Raw genomic sequence first — 21975 nt, 5'->3', positions numbered from 1 at the left:
TATAAATAACTATTTGATCAAATTAAATGAAATTGTTTGTATTAAAAGCGATATAAAAATTCCGGAATTGGAATAACGGATTGAAGACGTTGCTATTTACGCATGCGCAACCGGATGTTGAAAACCGGAAATCTGATTGCAAACATACAAGATCCATAGACTTTTAGTATTATATAGATTTGACCTATTTTAAATTGGAGATCTCTTTACAGTTTTTTTACTAATTTGTATTTTACTAACAAAACGAGAATGGATTTTCTTAAGATGCATTCAATCTGTTTAATGAATTTGCTATTTTAAACAGAAGTGTAACGAACGTACTGCCTGGCAGATGCAAAGATGTGAATGCATCGAAGAAATCCATTTCTTGCGCCATTTTCATTTCAATCATCTAAAATTTTTTCACTTTTTGTATTTTTCAGGCAACAAATCTAAAACCATGTCCGGAATGTTTAAGGAGATATGGTGTAAAGATGGTTTTCGAGGACTTTACCGTGGCCTAACCCCTAATTTCATGAAGGTGGCTCCTGCTGTCAGTATCAGTTATGCTGTCTATGAACAAATAAGAAAAAATCTAGGGGTGTCCACATGTTAGCATCTCCCTTTATGCTTTCTAGATGTATATATATATATACACACACACAGACGTAAGCACACACTATGCTTTCATGGTGGGAGGAAGAGACAGAGTGGTAACTTTATAAGTAAAATTGATCTATGTACTGTTGAGATACTGCACTCGCAAAGTCACCACTTGATCACTTCTGCTTTCTGTCCGATACGATAAACACTTATTAATAATATTATTATTACTAACTCTGCGGTTATTTATGCAGATTATTTGGTAAAAAGATTTTTAAAGAAAAAAATAAGAGGAAGAAGAAGAAAAGAAAAGACCTGGAACATTATCTATCATGTGAAGAGAAGGAGGACTTTTTTCTTAAATAATAATAATCCCCTCCTAAATTTTACTTGTTTTTGATCTTTTTATACAGTTAATGTATCTACTTTTTTTTTCTCTCTACAGAAAAAAAAAAAAAAAAAAATTGTTATTAAAAAAAAGTTACGAAAGGTTTCAACTTTTTAATCATAGAATTAATTCTTTACATATAAAGATCTCTCATTGCTTACACAACTGTTTGACCGCCCCCTCTCACTCCCCACAAAAGTCCGATCCCTGAGTGGCTTGGTCAAGCCTAAATTTCTTGTCCCGACGCAATGAACTTTCTTCCTTAAAGATTTATTGTTGGTTGTTGCTTCATCAATTGTAAAAGTCTCATCTTCATTTAAAAAGAAAAATGTTTATTTAAAAAAAAAAAAAAGACTAAAAAAAAATAGAAAAATTCAAAAATTTACCGCATCCCCCAAAAAGTCTATCATTGCCAATGTTGTTTCATTTTTGTATATTGCAGTTGATAGCATATAAGATTCATTTCAGGAAGGTTTACAGCTTGTAGCATATTACATAGCATTATACAATTCAGTGTTTGTCCAGAATTCCCTTCATATGAAAAAACAAAAAAATAAAGAAAAATCTCTATGATGTACATACCTGTGATGGAAAGAAAATATTGGACACCAAAAATCATGTAAATTGATCAAGTAGTTCTATTTTTAAATAAGAGAATCAAATTTTGTGTCTAAACTATGCTCGATGATTTTGCAATACCATCTTGTCGAAAGCAACAAGTGAGATAACTCCAAATTGAGGTTTTAGCCATTCTTAACAATGGGGGATGAAGAAGCATTTGAAGGATTCAAATTTACTTAAAAATGATTTTCTTTATAAAAATAAAACTACTTGAGCAATTTACATAATTTTTGGTGTATGATATTTTCTTTCCATCACAGGCACATACATCATATAGATTTTTTATTTTTGTATTTTAATATGCGGCGAATTCTGTGTAGGAACCAACAATCTCACTTTTTCATCAGTCATTCTTGACACTTCAATGACATTTTTTAAAATTAGTTTTGGCCAGAAGTTTTTGAAGTTTGTCTTTTATGTAATTTCTGAATTTCTTCTTTTTTTTTTTTTTTTTTTTTTTTCTTGTCGTTCCTATCTCGTGATTGATATGGATCTACTAAGGCATATTTATGTCTACTTTAAGATAATTCCTTTTATATTATACTGGCAGTATCAGTGGTAGAACTAAATATAGTATCCCCTCCACCGATGTTAAAAGATAATGTATGTTGATGTTGTTTTTCTTGAGGTCAGTGTTGAAACTACACTTTGACATTTTCTGCTAGAACTGATCACTAGAAACTGAAAAAAAGATGACTAGGAAGACTATTCGAAATGTTAAACTATGTGTTTTGATTATATCATGCATAGATCCATTTTCCTTAACCAGGAGTTGTTTCTGGATGTCTTCAGTCTTAAGTCAAACTCCCTTCCGCCCATCAACGTAGATGTTTCTTTCATTAACTTTAAACTACAATTGTCTTTCTTTTGAATTCTGTTAAATTAATTTGATATCTACCCTCGTATCATACGGTCAGCTGAACTTAGTCAAATCCTGTCGATCATGCACAAATAAACCTGATCTATGCTAAACTCAAAAAGTATATTACCCAAAATTAGGTTGTTTGTATATGCTAGAGAGCCCTGCCACATACTTGGGAACAACATTCTGCCATCCATCACAATCTTTGTGTGTTGTTATCGCATGTAGTTTAGCAAATTATACTTTAGTACTTACTAAAGGCATCTTCAGGACTGGATAAGTATAAATGGCTCGCCGATAAATGTACAGTTTTACAGTTCTCCCTTCATTTGAACAGGGCACTTTCCTGTTGTGGAGAATGATTTGCAAAGTTGTGATGTTATCTCTGCTGAAATATGTGTGCTTGTTGGTCGCCACAGGAACTACAGCTGCCTGTAAAGAATAGATTTTTATTCGGTTTGCTCCTCTAGATCCACCATGTTTTATGACCTCTGTGTAGGGGTGGGATTTTGCTGCTTGTCATGCATATTAATAGGTTAACTTCATGAAAGATGTGGCTCTTCATCATGCACAGACGGTCATTTACTATGAAAGAGGCTATATTTTGTGCATCACATGATGTTGACAAGCGTGGATAGAAGTTAAGGATTCTACGAATAGGCCACATCGAAAAGGTACTATTCTTCTACAAACCTTAAGTTACATATAATAAGAGAAGTCATAATAATTTCGCCAGTAATGGTAATCTGTGGACCATCTATACAATAAGCACTCCCAGAATGAGATACTAAAAAAGTGTTGTTTTTTTTTTTTTACATGTTAATTTGTAAACAATATTTCAGGTTATGTTTTATAAAGTACTAGCGAGGGGTACCCGGCGTTGCCCGGGTGTTTGTAGGTGTGTGTGAATAAAAACAGGTGCCCGTGAAAAAAAAAGCCTTGACGACGCGCAGTTGGAAAATAGTAAAGTGTGAAAAAAAAAAAACAGGTGCGCGTTTTTGATTGACGTGACGGCGATAGGTATTCAGCAGTTAGCATTTTGTGCGGGACAGTTTTTAATGAGGTCAATAAATCGGTTTGTTTGTTTTTAAAAACCCGAGCTACTGTCTGATATGACGAAGTCGACATTGACTAAACGTTACTTAGTTCTCTAGAGACCACTGGCTCTGGGCCTGTGATTAGAGTTGAGTTTCGCTTTTTTTTTTATACCAAAAACCGAATGTAACGCGTGCCGATGCGGGAAATGTGGAATAATTAACATTTGAAAGTCAATAAAATTAAATAGACAAGCGAGCTCCGTGGTTAAATGTGAGATATTACAATTTATAGATGATATAAAAAGTTTTAAGAAGTTGTGAACCGAGCGAGCGCTTCTCTGAAAGAAGCCTTTTGTGGACATCGAGGAAAAGCGTACATACATACATACATACATTTTCGCTTTTATATATATAGATGGATTAATTTTAAAAAATTCAACACTAAATTTTTTTTTGTTTATACTAAAAAGAAAAATAATTTACATTTATTTTAATTTTTATTCAAATAATTATAAGTGTAAAATCTTGATATAAAACTTAGACATATTTTTATTCGAAATTAAAGTAAAAATGGAATTTTTTATTATCTCATTTTGGTGTGCTAATTTTATATAAGATCCAGATCAGGTGTACAATTAAAGCCTATGGGAGTTGGTGTCAGATATTAAATTGTTGGTGGGGTGGGGAGGGGGGTATTTATTTATTTATTTATTTATTATTATTCAGATGATTATTCTTATCTTAGTTATTATTTATTATTTTTCATGTTTGAGTTTATATAACCTCAGACTTTTTTCAGATGCATTTTTTCAGACTCCAGAACCTATACCATTTGGGGTAAAATTCCATCTTGGTTAACGAGTTTGGCATAAAGATTCACAAGTTTCAAAAAGATGTGCTTGAAACTTATCGGTGATAACATGAACTGACATGTAAAAATAACGGCCAAGACAAGAATAGTAGTCTGAACAATGAAAAATGTCAATCCTCATCTATAAAAATTCTGAAACTCGATTCGTATTTTGTCTGAATTTTTGGAATGATGAGTTCTTTGCGTTTGGATAATTTTTCTGATTGACATTGTTATTTTCAACTACGTTTTAGCTGATATGGTTTCAAGCCTTTTTAAACTCTATTGTTCATCCATGATAATGTTTTCTTTGTATTCAATATTTTTAATTTTGTATATTTTAAATAGCTAGGAAACACTGATGTACACAAAATCCAAATAATTAGCACTGAATACACCTGAACAACAACCAATGGTACATCGTCCTAAACATAATCAAAATATAAATAATGATAATAGTAGTAGTAGGGATCATAATGCAAAATAAGAAAATGATCAGTTTGTCTGTTGAAAACTTGTGAATTCTTGTTTATCGTTTCTTGAAACTTGACATAAGTTGATTTTATTTGTCTAGATAAATAGCTGGTCTCAATTACACATATTTTCAGTAGGTGTTGTTCTGGGGAGACTGAAATCCTCTTATATGCTATCAAATACAGTAATTGAAACTTATTTTCGTTTTGTTTTTATTTGTTGCTTTTATTTATATTTTTCTCCTGTGTTCAGGTTTGTTTCGGATCAGATGTGAATATAAATTTTAGGACCATTTACAAAATACCTTCCCACCCCCAAATTCAAAGACCTCAAAAGTGCTAAAATCAGTACTTTTTTTTTATTCAATACTTTTTAAATTTAATATTTTGTAATTTTTTTTATTTAATATTTTTTTTTACAGAATAAATTATCCAAGTTACATTTTGTTAATTTAAATTTCACTTTTTTTTGTTTTAAATGTAAATTCAAGAAAAATTTATGATTATTTAAATACTTTATAATAAATTATTTTTTAAATTCTGTACAGTTGTAAGCCTCAGATTTTGTTCTTTTAAATAAACTCTAATTTTTAGAGGTATATTCAACATATATGATCATAATTTTATTTTCAAGTTATAAAAAAAAATTTCTGATTTTTAATTCTCTTAAAATCCAAGAACTTTCTGATGATTGAGTGTCGTTTGATTCTAAAAAATATCTTTCTTTGGTACAAGTCCACTGTTCAACCTAAACAAAAATACAGAAAAATATTTATGGTATATTTACCTATCATGGAATGAAAATGTCATATTCCAAAAGTCATGATGATCGTATTTTTTTTTTATAAAGAGAAAATCATTTTAAACGATTTTAAGTGTTTAATTGTGAAATACCATTTGATGGATGGTGTCGCAAATTTGAATCATTCTGGAGTTATCTACCTTTGTATTTTTTAAGATGACGATGCAGGACATTCCCTTTTTGCTTACTTATAAAATTTTATTTATTTATTTATTTTTTTTTTTTTAGTGAAAAAATAAAACTACTTCAGCAATTTATGCCATTTTTGGAATGTGACATCTTCGTTCCATTGTGGGTACATACGTCAAATTTTTTTTTCTATTTTGTTTTTATTTAGGTTGAACTTGACTTGCACCCATTTTTTTTTCTCTTTCAAATTTTAAAATCTAAATATTAAGAGATAGATTTTTAGAAACCTTGTAATGGAGTGGTTTAAATGATTGTAAATATCGATATTTAATTGCAAGATTTGCTAAGTCATCTTCAGAAATCATATGAAAATACAAATTTTCTTTTTAATTATTTAAACAAAATTGTTGTTGCTCAATCCAGAAAAAAAAAAATTACATGTTCAATATTTTAGGATTAATCTACAGGAATATGTAGAAAAGATATAAATTTTGACATTTTTAAAACAAAACAAAAAAATGTTTCTCTTTTGAGGTTTAAGACACAACTTTCTCTTTCCAATAACTATGCTTTTATCATTGTAAACATCAATTGGAACCTCTCTTTAGCGTCTTCAAGGGAAATTAATCTAATCATCAGTTAAAACCTCTATCTAACGCCTTTAATATAAAGCAAGGGAAGTAACTTGCAGTGCAATGGAGGCAAGCTAATAAAGTTCTTATTGTCATCTTAGTTGATGTAAAGTTTTTTTTTTTTTGTTTTTTGTTTTTTTTAGATCTTTATATATTCTACATTTTCTTTTTTTAAACTTTGATAAATTATCATGGATTTTTGTTTAACAATATTAAGTAAAAATAAAAATAGTAAAAGTTCCATAGATCTTAAGGATTATCCATTAGGAAGAATTTTTTTCTTTTTAAATAAGTAAAATAAAACAACTTGGTTAATATTGGCATATTTATGGCCAAAGCATGTTGGCTGACTGGTTTTTGTCAGATCCCTGAATATAAGTGATGTTGAACCTAGGTAACTATTTGGAAGTATTACTAAATGCTGTAAGTAAATGTTTTGCCCCAGATCTATAAATTGATATCTCCTTTGCTGAGTGTATTAACCGGTGACAGTCTAGCATCCTGTCATAAGGATGGTTCGAGGCTATCCTTTACATGTAATGTTACGCACTTAGGATAAGCACCGATTGTATGGGCCTTCAGGCTTAGAAAGATAACTTTGATTTAATATTAGCATTTTTTTTCTTTTCCTTCTTTTTGTTTTAAATATTTCTTTCTTTATTGTTTTTTGATAATTTTCTGAAGGAAAGAAAGTTTGATCTACTAAACCTAACATTTATTTCTCATAATTGTAAGTTAATCATTTTCACAGAATTATATTAAAGTGAAAAAAAAAATTGTCTTGAATAAAATGACCTCTCATTAAGCATTATAGAAGAAAAAATTGTTTGGAAGTAAATTGTAAATAAAAGCTCTTTAATAAAAGTTGATTTTTATTTTATCTTTTTTATATTTCATTTTTTTTATATTTTCATTTTTTTTGTTTTGTTTTATTTTTTAATTAAAAAAAATTTTGTTTTTAATTTTATTTTTTAAATAAAATTTAAATACTTTGTGGTATATCTACGAGGTCAAACCATTTCTTAAGATGTGTCTACTCAATCTTTGAATGATTAATGGACATAGTGTCTCATATAGATGCAAGGAAAGTATCTGAAAATATTTCATGACAGACAATGCTGCTTCTAAAAGAACAACCCATGTCATGCTCACCAACTTGTATACACAGTAAAATATATTCTCTCAATGTATCGATCTGATACACCTAATAAGGGAAACCTTTTGTAATATAAACAGCATTAATGGACAAAGTGTCTTTGGGCTAGGAACAAAGTGTAGTATCTGTACTGATATTACACATCTCTTCTGTCTTCAGTCAGTGAAGGAAAAATCCTTATAATTTGAGTCAACTTTTATTTTTGTTGCAATCTAGAATGTCTTTTTGGAGAGCTGCATATTGAAAAACTGATCTTGTTTCTAACATGAAGGAATTATTAAAAACAATTAAAATTGATAACATAAATATTTCTCTTAAAAGGAGTACAGTTTATATAGAAAAAATCGATAACAATAGATGTTTCTCTTAAAAACGGTGAGTTTATATAGAAAAATTAAAATGTCTGAATGTCAATTGTTGCCGAGGCACATGCACAAACTGGTATCAGTCAAATGAAATGCATTTACATCATGAATTAAGAACTTAGAACACAGAAAACTATACCCAAATGACGTGATTCAGCATCCAATGACTCGAGAGGCTTAAAGATGCTGTTAAATAAATGAACCAACTAACCGCTTTAAAGAGATGCTTAGATATTGTATTTCATAAGGGATGATAAAAATGACAACTTGCAGAGGAAGTTGTCTATCTTTCCTTCTCTCTGGTTTGATTGTTAACATTATTTTGTGATATTATTCACTGCATACGGTTATCCTCATTATCTCCCAGTTTTAATGGATGACCTTATCCAGCATGCATGGTTATCCCCACCCTTGTTTGAATGGATGATGCAATCCTTTTGTGACATCATCAATTTTGCACATGGTCAAACAAGATCATCCTTAAAAAAAAAAGTGATTATATTTTTGTCTTATGTAGATATATGCATAACATGAAAATCAACCTCTCAAGAAGTGAATCTAGGCAGATGTTGAATGCATAAAATACTCCATATCCTTTCAGTTTTCTAACAATAATAAATAAAAAGAAAAATGTGATTTAACACTTAACTGTAGTTTCATGTGTCAATCAAAACTGTATTGCTAACGCCTCTTCACATCCCAATGCTAAATTCAAACTCAGCAAGATACTTTATAAGTCACATTTTGATTAAATTAGAATTTGTACATTAAGAAGCCAATATAACAGTATGACACAATTTTTTTAAATTTTGAAATAATCACTATATACGATTTTCCCCCACTCTCTAACTTTGCTTAAATCCAAACAGATTTCATGAACAAAGCTTCTTTTCCAGAACTGCCCACCTGTGGAACACTGTTCTGCTGGTCTGCTTCCAGGTTGAATACAACATAGTAGCCTTCAAATCCAATGTCAACAAGTTCTTGTTGAACTGTTCTCATAAATAATCAAATTCTGGACCATTCACGATTACTACCTTTCATTCATTGACCCTTATCCTCGAGTGGTCTTCGGGCCTTGATCAGTAAAAAAAAAAAAAGATTTATTTTTTAAAAACTCCAAATAAACTTAGTTTAAATGATACATGTCTTTATTAGACATGAAATCAGTTTGTATTTTGTCTTTGTGGCATGGTGTTACTAGAAACTCAGTCTGTACCATCTTAAACAGTGATTTAAAAAAATTTTTTTCAAATGTTCCAATCAGGAAGATTGCATGTGGCTTGCATGAAATGAGATTTTTTTTCTTGATGTAAATGTTGTTTAAATTTGAATAAGAATTGATGTGAAGCCAATGCAATTTTTTTTTTTTAAATTAACATTTCATAGACTTTGATTTTCTTAAATTAACTGTTAAATATTTAAGTAATGGACGATTATTTTTTTATTCTATAATTCTCCATGTGTGGACAACAAATATTTAACACTTAATATTAAATATGAAGCAACAGTAAATAATAACTATGAAAAACAAACAAATAAAACTGCGCAGTTGTTTATAAATACAGTTCTTTTGTTTTTATATTTTCCACTTAACATCGGTTGAGGGGAGACTTTTGAGGATTGGTAATATCATGAAACTGAAGTGAGGTGTTCAAGTTAAGTATGTTGTATTCTCATTTATCATTGTTAAAGCTCGGTTTTTAAGATATTGAGAACTTTATTCATTAAAGACTTACTGTCTCAGTTCTCTTGATTTTGAGAGGTTTGTTTTCCTATATGTATATCTGACATTCTCATATATAAAGTTTTTTACATGAAGAAAAAAAGGAATACTATGTATTCAACAGTAATAATGTATATATAATCAATCTGAAAAACAAATGTTTATATTATGTTTTAAAGAGATAAACATATTTTTCATTGATTTTTTTTATACATTCATATATATATTACAAGGGAAAATAAATTAAACATATAACTAAATCATCAAAAACGAGAGCTTTACTGGTTTGTTCAGATCAACAAATGTCTTCAGAATGAAACCAGTAAAGCTTTTGTTTTTGATAATTTATTACTATGCTTAATTTTTTCTTTCCTTTTTGTCTTTTTTTTTTTTTTTTTTTTCACACATACTACTACAAATATTAAAACTCTGGATTTTGCTATCTTGTTTGTCTCCATGCACAATGAATTGTCATTCATCCATATAGCCTGAATACATCTGGAAGATCCTTTATGATGTCATAAATGCTAAACCGATATCATCCTTAAAAACAAAACAGGCAGTACATGACCTGGAGAGTTTAGTATATATAAATATCTGTGTTTAACTAAATAACTAGAAATTAGTTAATACATTTTTTTTTTTTTTTTTTAATTTTTTTACTGCATATCATTTCAATTTCTGCTGGTCTGTACATCATGATGTCTTAATTTAATAAACTAATAAAATTTTATCTTTGCGAAAATAAAAACAAATTAATTTTCTTTTTGCTAGTTTACAATACTGAAAATATTTAGGAAATCTGATTTTAATTTTTTTTTATAGCAAAGTAGTGTAATTTTTTTTTTCATATGAATAAGCATGCTATGTCCTTTGTTTTTCATTTTGTGATTTCATTGTTGGCATTGGTTCATATTGTACCTTTTTAGAATTAGGTACTCACAGGAGGGATTGTGTGAAGGTTGCCAACATCCATAGTAAAAGAGGGACTATGGATCTGATGGGAGTCTACCAGAGTATGCTTAGTTGTCAGTTCATGTCTGTATCGACTTCACTATTGCCACCTCCCAATGCATATTATTGTATTAGAAATAGATTTAAAAGTTTTTTTTTTTTTTTTTTTTCATAATGAAAATCTGGAAACTTCTGTATTACCAATATGTTTCATTCTTACTGGAATTTCTTTTAACAGAAATTTGAAAATCTAATTTGTCTTTTAAGACTTTCTGAGATGAATGAAACGCATTGGAATGAATTTTTTTTCTATTGTCTTTCAACTGAAAGATATTCAGTAATACACATATAAAAGACATTAAATATATTTCATTTGAAACGCAGCGATGTTAAAAGGCGTTTTTTCAAATATATTCAATCATATATATGGAATATGATAAACAAAAATGGTAAAGAAAACAATGTATTTCATTCCTCTTAGAACTTCTTAAAAATAAAACTTGCCCCTGACGAAGTTCCCAGGAAAGACATGCATTGGAAGTGTATAAGTTTCCTTATTTTGTCGTTATAAGGGTTTTTCTTCTTTATTTAAAGACCATTTTTCCCCAAAAATATTAAGATTCTGTTTTTAAATATAATTTTCAAAGTTAAATTTAATTAGTACAATATTGATTAGTTATTAAAATTATTAACTAAATTGTTAGAAAATTATATACTTGTTTATCCTTTTTCCATAAAACTATGGATACCAAGACCTGCAATTGAAAATGAGACCTTAAGTTCTTCAGCATGAAGCTCTCCCGTCTGACCTAGTTTCTGGATTATATACAGTTCATAATTCTATACATGTATATTTTAACAGCTGCCAAAAGTCAAGTAACACTGCTTTAAATCTCCTCATTTTTCCCTCCTTCTCTCTCTCCCTAAAAGCAGATTTACAGAAAATGTAAGTGATATTTTTTTAAGTATATATATGATCTCTACATAAATTATTAAATTTATCAAAAATAAATAAGAATGAATGTATAAAAAAAAATGTTGACATTTGTCAACGAAGTCAGTAATCAAGGTGGGGAGTATTGACTATAGTATTGACTAAGCAAAAATAAGCATATTTTGCAAGAGACAATTTAACACGCTAAAATAATCGAAAAATAAAACAATTTTATGTAAAAAAAGACTTTATCTCCATAAGCACCAAATGAAATTAGTTGACAATATAGTTTTTAGCAATTTACTAGATTAATGACTCCATTGACATAAGTTCCAAATTTTCTTTTGACACATTTTTTTTTTCTAAAGGGAAATACAAAGTCAGTATGATAGTTTTAGTATTACATAGATGTAAAAATATTGACTACTAGCAGGCTGCCCGGCGTTGCTGGGTCTTAAAATACGCATAAAAATTATATTTTAATTAATGCAGATTTCTTCTTTATTATGAACAGAAATACTGTAGGTATTAAATGTAACGTTAAATACTGTAGGTATTAAATGTAACGTTAAATTCCTTTTTAAAAAAAATGAAAAACTGAGACAAGTATTATGCTTTTTTTCTAAACAGTTCACTTGTATGTAAAAAAAAACAAAAACCTCCCCAAAAAACCTGAAGACAGTGGTGAGTCAAGTATGATCACCTTAGACCAACTTGACACGATCTTTAAAAAGTGTTTTCAAAAAAAGGAATCTCATTTAAACGATTCACATATGTGCATTCATGAAACAGTTGACAAACAGATAAAAATTCAATGATTCCCATGTACCAACTTTTCAATTTTGATAACTGATGAAAACCAATTAAAGTTTTCCACATGTCTGAATATTCTATGTACCAAATTGGTAGATCAAAGATTCGTTGAGTATATAGGTTGAGAAGTGTCCTCGCACACATTCTCACTTTTATAGATAAGTATTAACTTACACTAGATGTACCTGTGACCCAACAAGTCACAACTACTATCACTAAATGCTCATATATACTAAAGAAATATTGGAGAATCTGTGAAGCAGCATAACACTGGAGGCAAAGCAAGAATTGTTTAGTTAATTAAATTATGCCCAATTAGAAGAATGAAAATGGATGGGGGGGGGTTATTTTCAACATAGCTCAATCCCATAACTAAGAAATATTTTTTTAGCATGTATTTTGCATGATATAAGTATGAGAAGGTTGTTAACAATGTAGAATACTGGGTGTTGACATGACGTATGAACAAAACAAACAGTCTCAAAATTCTAAATCTTCGTATGTCTATTTATTTTTCAAAATCATTCACACACACACATATATATATATATATATATATATATATATATATATATAGTGAATATACTATTTAATATAACCAGGATATTACCTTTCCCTTATATATAAAGCCTTAGAGAAGCAAACGTTGATTAACTCGGCTTTATTATATATTATTTTGGTGACAACATTTTATGCACACTTAAAAAAGAAAATTTTTTTGCACAAATGCAATTACCATTTTTGCAACTTTTATTACATTTTAAACATCGATCATTGGCAATTTTTCTCCATCAATTAAAAATAATTCTTTACTTTTGGGATGCCACTATCTATTTATTTTATTTATTATTATTCTTGTCACTGACACATTGTCAGATTTTCTTGATTCCTTTAAATAAATGAATATCTTTTATTGTTTTTCATATCAAAGAAAAATATGAAATGATGTTAATTCTTGAATGTATTTGAGTTGAATTCTGAAATTCAGGAAAAAAGCAAATGCTAAATAAATTCCTTGTTAGGTTTGAACTTTGGGTCGTGTATTTTTTTTTTTTTTTTTTGTCACAAAAAATTATTTTGTAAAGAATTTTGAAAAAAAAAATGGCAAACTGGTTTAATGGAAACCTTGTTAAAGATTAAAATTGTTTTAAGATCAAATTCAGACTGGAATTGGATTTTTTTTTAATATAAGCTGTGAACATCTCTTTCTCACTTCTTTCATCTCCCCTCATATATATATATATATATATATATATTATTCTTTACGTAAATACAGTCATATCTTGCTACAATGTGCAGACAGTTTCAATCATATTTGATTTCATCAGGCAAGAAAAATTAAAATACAAAAATTAAAAAGGCTTCAAATTTTGAGGAGAAAAAATATGCCATGACTGGCATGAAGCAATACTAAAGTTCTTATCTGAAGAAGTTCTTATCTTATCATAAGAACTTTAGCTTTGCTACATACCAGTCATGGCATATTTTCTCTCCTCAAAATTGTAAAAGGTCTGGAACCTTTTTAATTTTTGTATTTTAATTTTTCTTGCCTGATGAAATCAAATATGATTAAAACGGTCTGCACATCGTAGCAAGATATGACTGTATTTATATAAAGAATAAAAAATATAATTTGCTCTCTTGGATTGAGCACTATCAACGACCCTTGAAATTCAATTATTAATTTTTGAATATTTTTCTACCTGGAATATATATATTGTTGTTGCAAAGAAAAAAAAAAGAGTACACAAAACCTCAGCTCACTACAGCAGCGGTGTCCGTCGGTACTTTCTGTAGACTCGTTTCCACGTCTGTCCCCATCTGCTCCAGTGGCCTGTTTTTATAAAAGACAGTCCTCTAAATTTGCATATGTGCGTGAGAGCACACGAGATTCTGCGAGACTGCATTGTAATATAAGGCTGCAGGCGCCAGCTTGGCCCCTTTTCAGCATCATGATGCTGCGTCGGCAAAGCGCTCACCGAGACTGTTTAAGAGGTAAGCCTACATTCCCACAATCTTCGCCACATACATACATACATACATATATATATATATATATATATATATATATATATAATTAGCAGGCCACCTGGTGTTGCCTGCTCATAAATTATACTTAAATATGATATTTTAATTTATGCAAATTTCATAATTATTATTAATTCTCTGTTGATTATTATATTGTACCCAATTGCCACATTTGGGCTGGTCCATCTACTACTAGTCTCTCCCTCTTAGACAGAGCTCAAAAGAGTTGCCGACCTAATAGGTCATGCACTGTCAGCTAGGATTCACCCGCTGTCTCCTTGATGAAATGTTGCATCCTTCTGCCTGTTTTACAAGTATTTTAATGGCAGGTACTCCAATAAACTACAAACCTATGTACCCTCTCAATGTAAATACCCTCGACAAATTGACAAGCAGCAAAATCACACCCCTACACAGTAGAAATCCACAGATGTTAAAAAACCTTCTACTCTAAGTTTCTTCCCTAGACTTTGGAATTACCTTTCGGGTTCCTGTTTCCTTGACTGTACTGACATGCTGAAGTTCAAATGTAATGTAAACAGACATCTTGCTGCTCAACTCCCTACATAGGATCTCTGCAAATTATGTTGCTACATCAAAGTGGCAATGTGCATTGTTTTGGGTGAAAATGCAATAGAATATGTATATATATATATATATATAGTGATTTCGAAAATAAGAAAGAAAAAAAATAACTTGGGTGTCATCAGCTGGAATCAAAGCAAAAATTCGCTGTCATCTGATCTAACGACACATGCATATCACAACTTGACAAATCATCAAATGTATATTTGTGCATGCCAAGTTGCAATTTTTCAATTTTTACCCCTTAATGACTTTTTTTTTTTTTCCAGCTAAAAACCAAATCGATTTTATTCCACAGGTCCAAATACTCCATATATATAGTTTCACGTCTGTAGACCAAAAATGGATGGTAGTTTGGTAAAGATTGTTCCGCAAGCAGATAAATACAGTTTTACTCTAAATCCAGCTCCAAATGCTATGCAATCATGCACAATGTAGAAAATATGCTCTAACAAAATTGTGCATGATCGTTAAATGAAACCAATCATCTATTTAGAAACGATTAAAAATTGAAAGTTCGTTTTTCAAAGGGAGATGCAAATTAGTTAACCTTTATGAAATTGCTTGCATATCTATGACTGAATATATTAAGTTTGTTTCAATTTTTAAATAGAGAAAGTGGGTTTTTAATATCAATGTCAGTGTGACAAATAACTCCACTTTATATGTGTGTGTGTGTATATATATATATACTAGTAAAAGTACCCGTCGTTGACTGAGTTCAAAAACAACCTACAGAAAATGGACTCTGATTTATGAAAGTATGATAGGTTATGAAAAGGAAGGGTTGTAAAGAGATAGCTTCGAATTTGGGGATATCAAAACCAAAGCAAAATATGATGAAAGTAAAAATAAAATAGATAAACCCCATAATTTATCATACCACACCTGTTCACACTGAAACACTTATCACAATATTCTGTGGATCTATATAAAAAACCTTGTTAAACTTTGTGACATATTTCCATTCTATGGAGGTCAGGCGCGAACGAACACCCCATAATTTTATTATACCATATTTCTTCAAACTGAAACATAATTATCAAAGTATACTTACACAGATAGATATGAAAAGTCTTTATTAAAGTTTGTGCCTATTTCCATTTTATGGAGGCCAGGCGCAAACGCAGACCCCCACAATTTTATTATACCATCCCTATTTAAGTTAAAACATACTTATCAAAGTATTATTATGTACATCTATATCAAAAACACTTGTAAACGTTTTTGTTTTAATTATTATTCTAATAGACCATTTTTTTGTAATTTTATTAATTGATACTGATTAATGCGTTCCCTTAATTGCTTTTTTAAATTCAAACAGTACCTCTATGTTATCACCCCAAACCATCACTAATCGCCATTGAAAGCCAGAGTATTTCATTTCGGCCATGGTCGCCAGTGTCCACAATTGTCCAGAGATGGCAGTGGCCACCAACAACAACCACAGTTTACTTTTTTTGTGAGTGGGGTGGGTAGGCTTCCACCGGGCAACGCCAGTTAACGGGTCCTGCTAGTCATTAATAAAGAATTGTTTTAACTTACTTTTTGAATGAATTATCAAATTTAAGAATAACTCAAGCAATATAATTGCTAAAATTGACTTGAACAACATTTTACAAACGTTATATTTCAAAGTCTAGGGAAAAACATTGGTAAACAAACGTCATCAATAATTTTGTAATATTGTTGAATAAAAAAACTTATACAAAATTAAATATAAAGCTATTTATAAAGAAAAATAAAGAAATTTCTACTAGTGTACATTCATAAATATTCTAATCAAATAAGCAGTTCTTGTTTTATTACAAAATTAAATTAAACAAATTTATTACACTTAACATGATCCCTACTTTTGTAGAAATTGGTGGGAATTGAGTTTACACATGATTGCTAACGTTTTTGTTTTTCAGCTACCCCCACCTTTTTTTTGGTTTATTATGCAACTTTTAGTTTTAAAAATGATGTACATTTTCTTTTATTTAGCATCTTAAGATTTTAATTTACTAATTATTGTTGGTGCTTGTTAAGGTAGAATCGACAGACTGATTTTTTTTAAATAAATAGTTTTAAGCAAAAACAGCAGTACTGACTATTTTCGACTTGACAATATAAATTCATCAAGTAGAACAACTGCTATTGTGTTTTTGGTAAAAAAAAGTCTTGTCACTATAAGGCTAAAATTTTTGTCACAATTAAAGTGGCAAAAAGGGAGATAAGTATATCCTCTGTATTTGTAATCTTCAAGGTGTTCACATCTAGGGAAAATGCAATTTCCCCCAATTTTCCACAAAATTACTTTTAACTATAATTTTATAATCAGTGAATTATAATTTTTGGATTACTATTTTCGATATGACAATTAAGTCCTGTTGTTTTTGCTTAAAACCACATATTTTAAAAATCGATCTGTTGACTCGATCTTAACAAGCACCTTATCATTGAAATAATTATTTTTCCAGAGATTTTAAAGTTGATTTATTCAGAGTTGAAATTCGAACAAATTTCTGTATTTTTTTTTTTTTTTTTTATAACATTTTTCACTAATTTTTTTTACACACACATACATGTATATTAGGTCGGTGCAAAATAATGTCATTTTTTGACATAAAGTTGAACGTCAAAAAATTACATTATTTTTGCACCAACCTTACACACACACACACACACACACACACACACATATATATATATATATATATATATATATATATATATATATATATATATTCAGTTTAAAGATTAACTTTGGTTTGTTATCTTCTAAACACAATCAACATTTTAACATATACTAAAAAAATAATTATGATAAGCGTTTTTTTAAGAAGCATAGTAGTCTGTTTTTGTTTGTTTTTTTTGTTTTTTTTGGCCATTTTTGCCCATACCTAAAGATTAGCGATTTTACATAGTAATATGCTAAGGGGAGACAATCAGTGTGCCAGTTTAAATGAGACGAAAATAAATAAAAAATTAAAATACTCGATTATTTTCTGTAAGTTTTAGTGTATGTTAATAATTTTTCAATAATTTCAAAAGTTTTCCTGTTTATAATTGACATATTTCACATGTATGTTTACATACATAAATACCAATTTCTCTTTTTACTTTCTGTAAAATCTCGGTTGGCATAAGTCCATTCTATATTTAACATTTAAAAACACAACTAAATAAGAGAGATGTATAGGCCCTCAAAATTAACAGAGATTAGACCATTCCTGTAATAGATCTGGCCCCTGTTGATTTTGCGGTGGGAGTTCAGTTCTTTGCAGTTCTAGGAGGCCCACCCTCTCAGGCTTTGCCTTCTTTTCTTTAGAAGGGATTAGTTTATTGCTAATCGTCTGAGGCGCCCTCACTGGGAATGCCGACAGAGCTGCCCAGGCACTTTTTGTAGGTCAGAAGCTCTGACTTCTCAATCCCACTTTCTGACCCTGGTGTCTAAGTCCTTACAGTAGTGGTCAGTTTGGTATTTAAAATATTTTCAATGGTCAAAGTGGCTTAAAAATGTTTCAATATTTCTTCTGTATTTTTTTTTAACAATTTTTAGACAGTTTGAATGTTTGTTGTTGCCCAGGTATGTAAACTCAGTGACTTCTTTGAATGTTGTCCCATCTAGAGCTTTGATCTCCTCCACATTGAAAAGTCATAAACTTTGTTGAGACGGTATGTATACCTGTATGCTACAGTGTTAAATATATGTTGGCAAGATCATCCCATGAAGCAGCAACTTTATGGCAACCGACCTGCCATATCTATTACTATCAGGGACCAACGTCTATGATTTGCCTGTCACTGTCAGAGGAGCAAGCAAGAACTGGTGAGAAATGTATTGCTGTGGTCCCTACGGCACAGGTGCATGAGCATAGGATGACCTAGATCCACATAAATCCAGCAAATTGGACATGACACCAAATGTGATCCTGAAGATCTGAGGCAACTGATGGAAGATAAGAAATTCTGGAGAGAGAGAGAATCACATTGGTCCAGGCAAGGAACTCGACCAGATATATAAAATAGAGATTGAATTTTTCCTTTTCTTAAACATTTATCTTGAGGTTGTTCTCTCGTTTTGGCTTCCGAGATCAGTTTTATTCATCTTTTTTATTTCTTGTTAAAACGTGATTTTTCTCAAATCCTTTCGGCAACTCAATGAATGATCTTGTTTTTAAATGAATAAATCTTTATTCAATTAAAAGTATCTTTATTTTTTATTAAAGCCCAAAGGCCATTCAAGGATAAGGATTTATAGGATTGTCAACCTCAAATAATTCACAAGGATTTGTAGCATAACAAAGTACTTGGTAGCATTCAGTTGTAAGTTACATTCTTCTGAAGGCTGAAGGTTCAATCATCAGTGCAGGTGGTACTCAAAAATACAATTACAAGTTACTTAAAACATGGCTGATGAATCAAAGGCATGCTATCTCCATGGATTAAATAAAAGATTCCATTCCAAATTCTGTGCAGATTTCAGAGATTCTCTTTGAAATCCCAACAAGTTTAACAGAAATATACTCAAGTTCAACAAAATACACCTGAAGAAGTCAAAGTGTAATGTAAACGGACATCTCGCTGTTCAACTCCCTACATAGTATCCCTGCATATTATGTCCTTGATAGTAGCCCCCTACATCAAAGTGTCACTGTTCCTTGTTTGGGGTGAAAATGGAATAAAAAAGATAAAAAAAATAACACTTAAGATAAGAACAATAGTCCACATAATCCAAATAATCAATCCTCATTAAAAAAATTCAGAAATATGGTACAGCCATGTTGTCTGCCATCATTCATATCAAAATGCTCCAAACTGTGTCTCACATTAGTGTTAATGATTCAAGACCATGTGGAAGATATTGTTTGATGATGCCCTGCTCCTCATGAAATGGCACCAGGCAGGAGGAGTGGGAAATCATTTGTAAAATGTCTAGCCTTAGCATGAGACACAAAGACAAAAAACAAAGTGATAAGAAAATAAAATATTTTGTACTAGCAGAAGGCGCCTAGTCTTACCAGGTTATAAAATATGCTTAAATATATTTTAATTCCTGCAGATTTCATATTTATTATTATAGAGTCAACTCTCTACTGAATATTATATATTTATGTAGTACTGATTTCAAAAGTTAAAAAAAAATATGACTTGGATACCATCAGCTAGAATCAAAACTAAAACATTTAGCACTCCAGCCACATTAGTTACCGTTTAAGGTATCGACAGATAAAGATTTTAAAATAAAACCATTTCAAGCTGTGAATGAATTTGCACATGCGTAAAAGTAATAGAAATATGTCGGCAAGTTGAAATGAATATTTTGCATTTCAACTTGCTGACATATTTTTGTATGTTATTCATCTATCCATCCAAATAAGGATTTTACTCATTATAAACCATCCTTGATGTATGATAACTATTTTTTGCTAATTTCAGTGTTAAATGATCTGTAGTTTAAGAGTTTATTGGTGTCACACAGACACACATACATCTCATTTATGACTATATAATAAATTGCAGCTTCATTTAATGCCGTAGCTGTTCTAGCATTGCTACAAATATAATTTGCTGATTTCTTTCTGTCCTCTGATGAGAAGAATAGCAAGAATAGCATTCTTTGAAACTCCATGGAATAAGGACTTAGTAAATTGTTTTTGGAATATTCAGTCGAACAATAAATTTGATTGTAAATTTCAACTAACAGTTTTAATTTATTTTCTCATATACACACACACACATATATCTATATGTGTGTGTGTATATATATACACATATATCTGTGTGTGTGTGTGTGTGTGTATAAATATACATATACATACATATCTATATGTGTGTGTGTGTGTATAAATATACATATACGTACATATCTATATGTGTGTGTGTGTGTGTGTGTGTATAAATATACATATACGTTTTTTCACTCGTTCTTTTTAAAGGACATGTACATCTTTGCAATTTATGACTAAAATAAATTGCGGTTTCATTTAATGTCTTAACCAGCAAATTCTAGTATTGCTACAAATATAATTTGCTGATTTTTTTCTGTCCTCTGTTGGGAAGAATAGCAAGAATAGCATTCTTTGAAACTCTACAAAATAAAGACTTTGTAAATTGTTTTTTAGAGTATTCGGTCAAATAATAAATTTGATTGTAAATTTCAAGTTACATTTTTAACTTCTTTTCTCTTTTTATATATATATAAGTACATAGGCTTAATAAAGTATGTTGAGAAACCCTTCAGCAAGAGTTAAACACATATTTATTATTTGGAAAGGAAACAAAAATAGAGTTGAAAATACTTAATCCGTGGAGTTTTGCATTAAAAAATTTGGCGCTTCTACACTATTGGGACGAAATTTCAGAAATCGACATACTGAATTTCACATGAAAACAATAATGTCTACACATTCCTCATATTTTTAAGATGATTATATCCAAAGATTATGAAAATCGATAAGGTAGAAAATTATTTATTAAAGAAAAAATAAAATAAAATTTGATGAAAATAATTGTAAGACAGGAGAATTCAAAATGGAGGTATTTTCCATTTTGATTTAAATAAGATAGCAACATTTTTTAACTGCTAACATGATTAATTTTTTTTTTTAATAATTCAGTTAATATTCAGGAAATTTCGGCTGCATAATTTGGAAGCTACTGTAACTTATTAGAATTGACAAAAAATCAGTTGAAACCATTGTTTTTTATTTGCAAACTCCAGTTATTGACTACAAAATCTTGTCCCAATTCTGTAGAATCACCAAAAAATTTTGCCTGTGAAGTATTTAAAGAAACTAAGTATGAAAAGGATCATATTAGCATAAAAATGAAATCTAGAATAATGAAGCAGATGGAGTGAGATAGAAAGAAAAAAATTGGTTTCATGTGAGAGTGTGTTCCCATGATTCAGTCCAAAATCCGGTGAATAAAAGTGGCAGAAATAAATAAATAAATATATATATATATATACACACACACACACACACACACACACACACACACACAGAAAGTTATGAAAATTCTGTGTAGCTTAATTACAACAAATATATT

General features: G+C 29.9%; 1 protein-coding gene across 1 annotated transcript in view; it reads left to right on the top strand.

Moving 5' to 3' along the window:
- LOC145286242 (mitochondrial adenyl nucleotide antiporter SLC25A25-like) overlaps positions 1 to 12106 on the top strand; it is a 169692-nt gene extending 157586 nt beyond the window's left edge. The window contains exon 10 of the mRNA XM_080135064.1: positions 423 to 12106. Within this exon, the coding sequence (XP_079991190.1) occupies positions 423 to 595 (173 nt within the window). The 3' untranslated portion in view covers positions 596 to 12106. The remainder of the gene's footprint in view (positions 1 to 422) is intronic.
- Positions 12107 to 21975: the final 9869 nt, after the last annotated feature.

The sequence above is a fragment of the Euprymna scolopes genome, chromosome 10 (assembly GCF_053919585.1).
Source record: "Euprymna scolopes isolate OS-2025 chromosome 10, ASM5391958v1, whole genome shotgun sequence".
NCBI classification, from domain to species: Eukaryota; Metazoa; Mollusca; class Cephalopoda; order Sepiida; family Sepiolidae; genus Euprymna; species Euprymna scolopes.
Note: the sequence above shows the minus strand (reverse complement) of the source record. Positions and strands in the feature narration are given on the sequence as shown.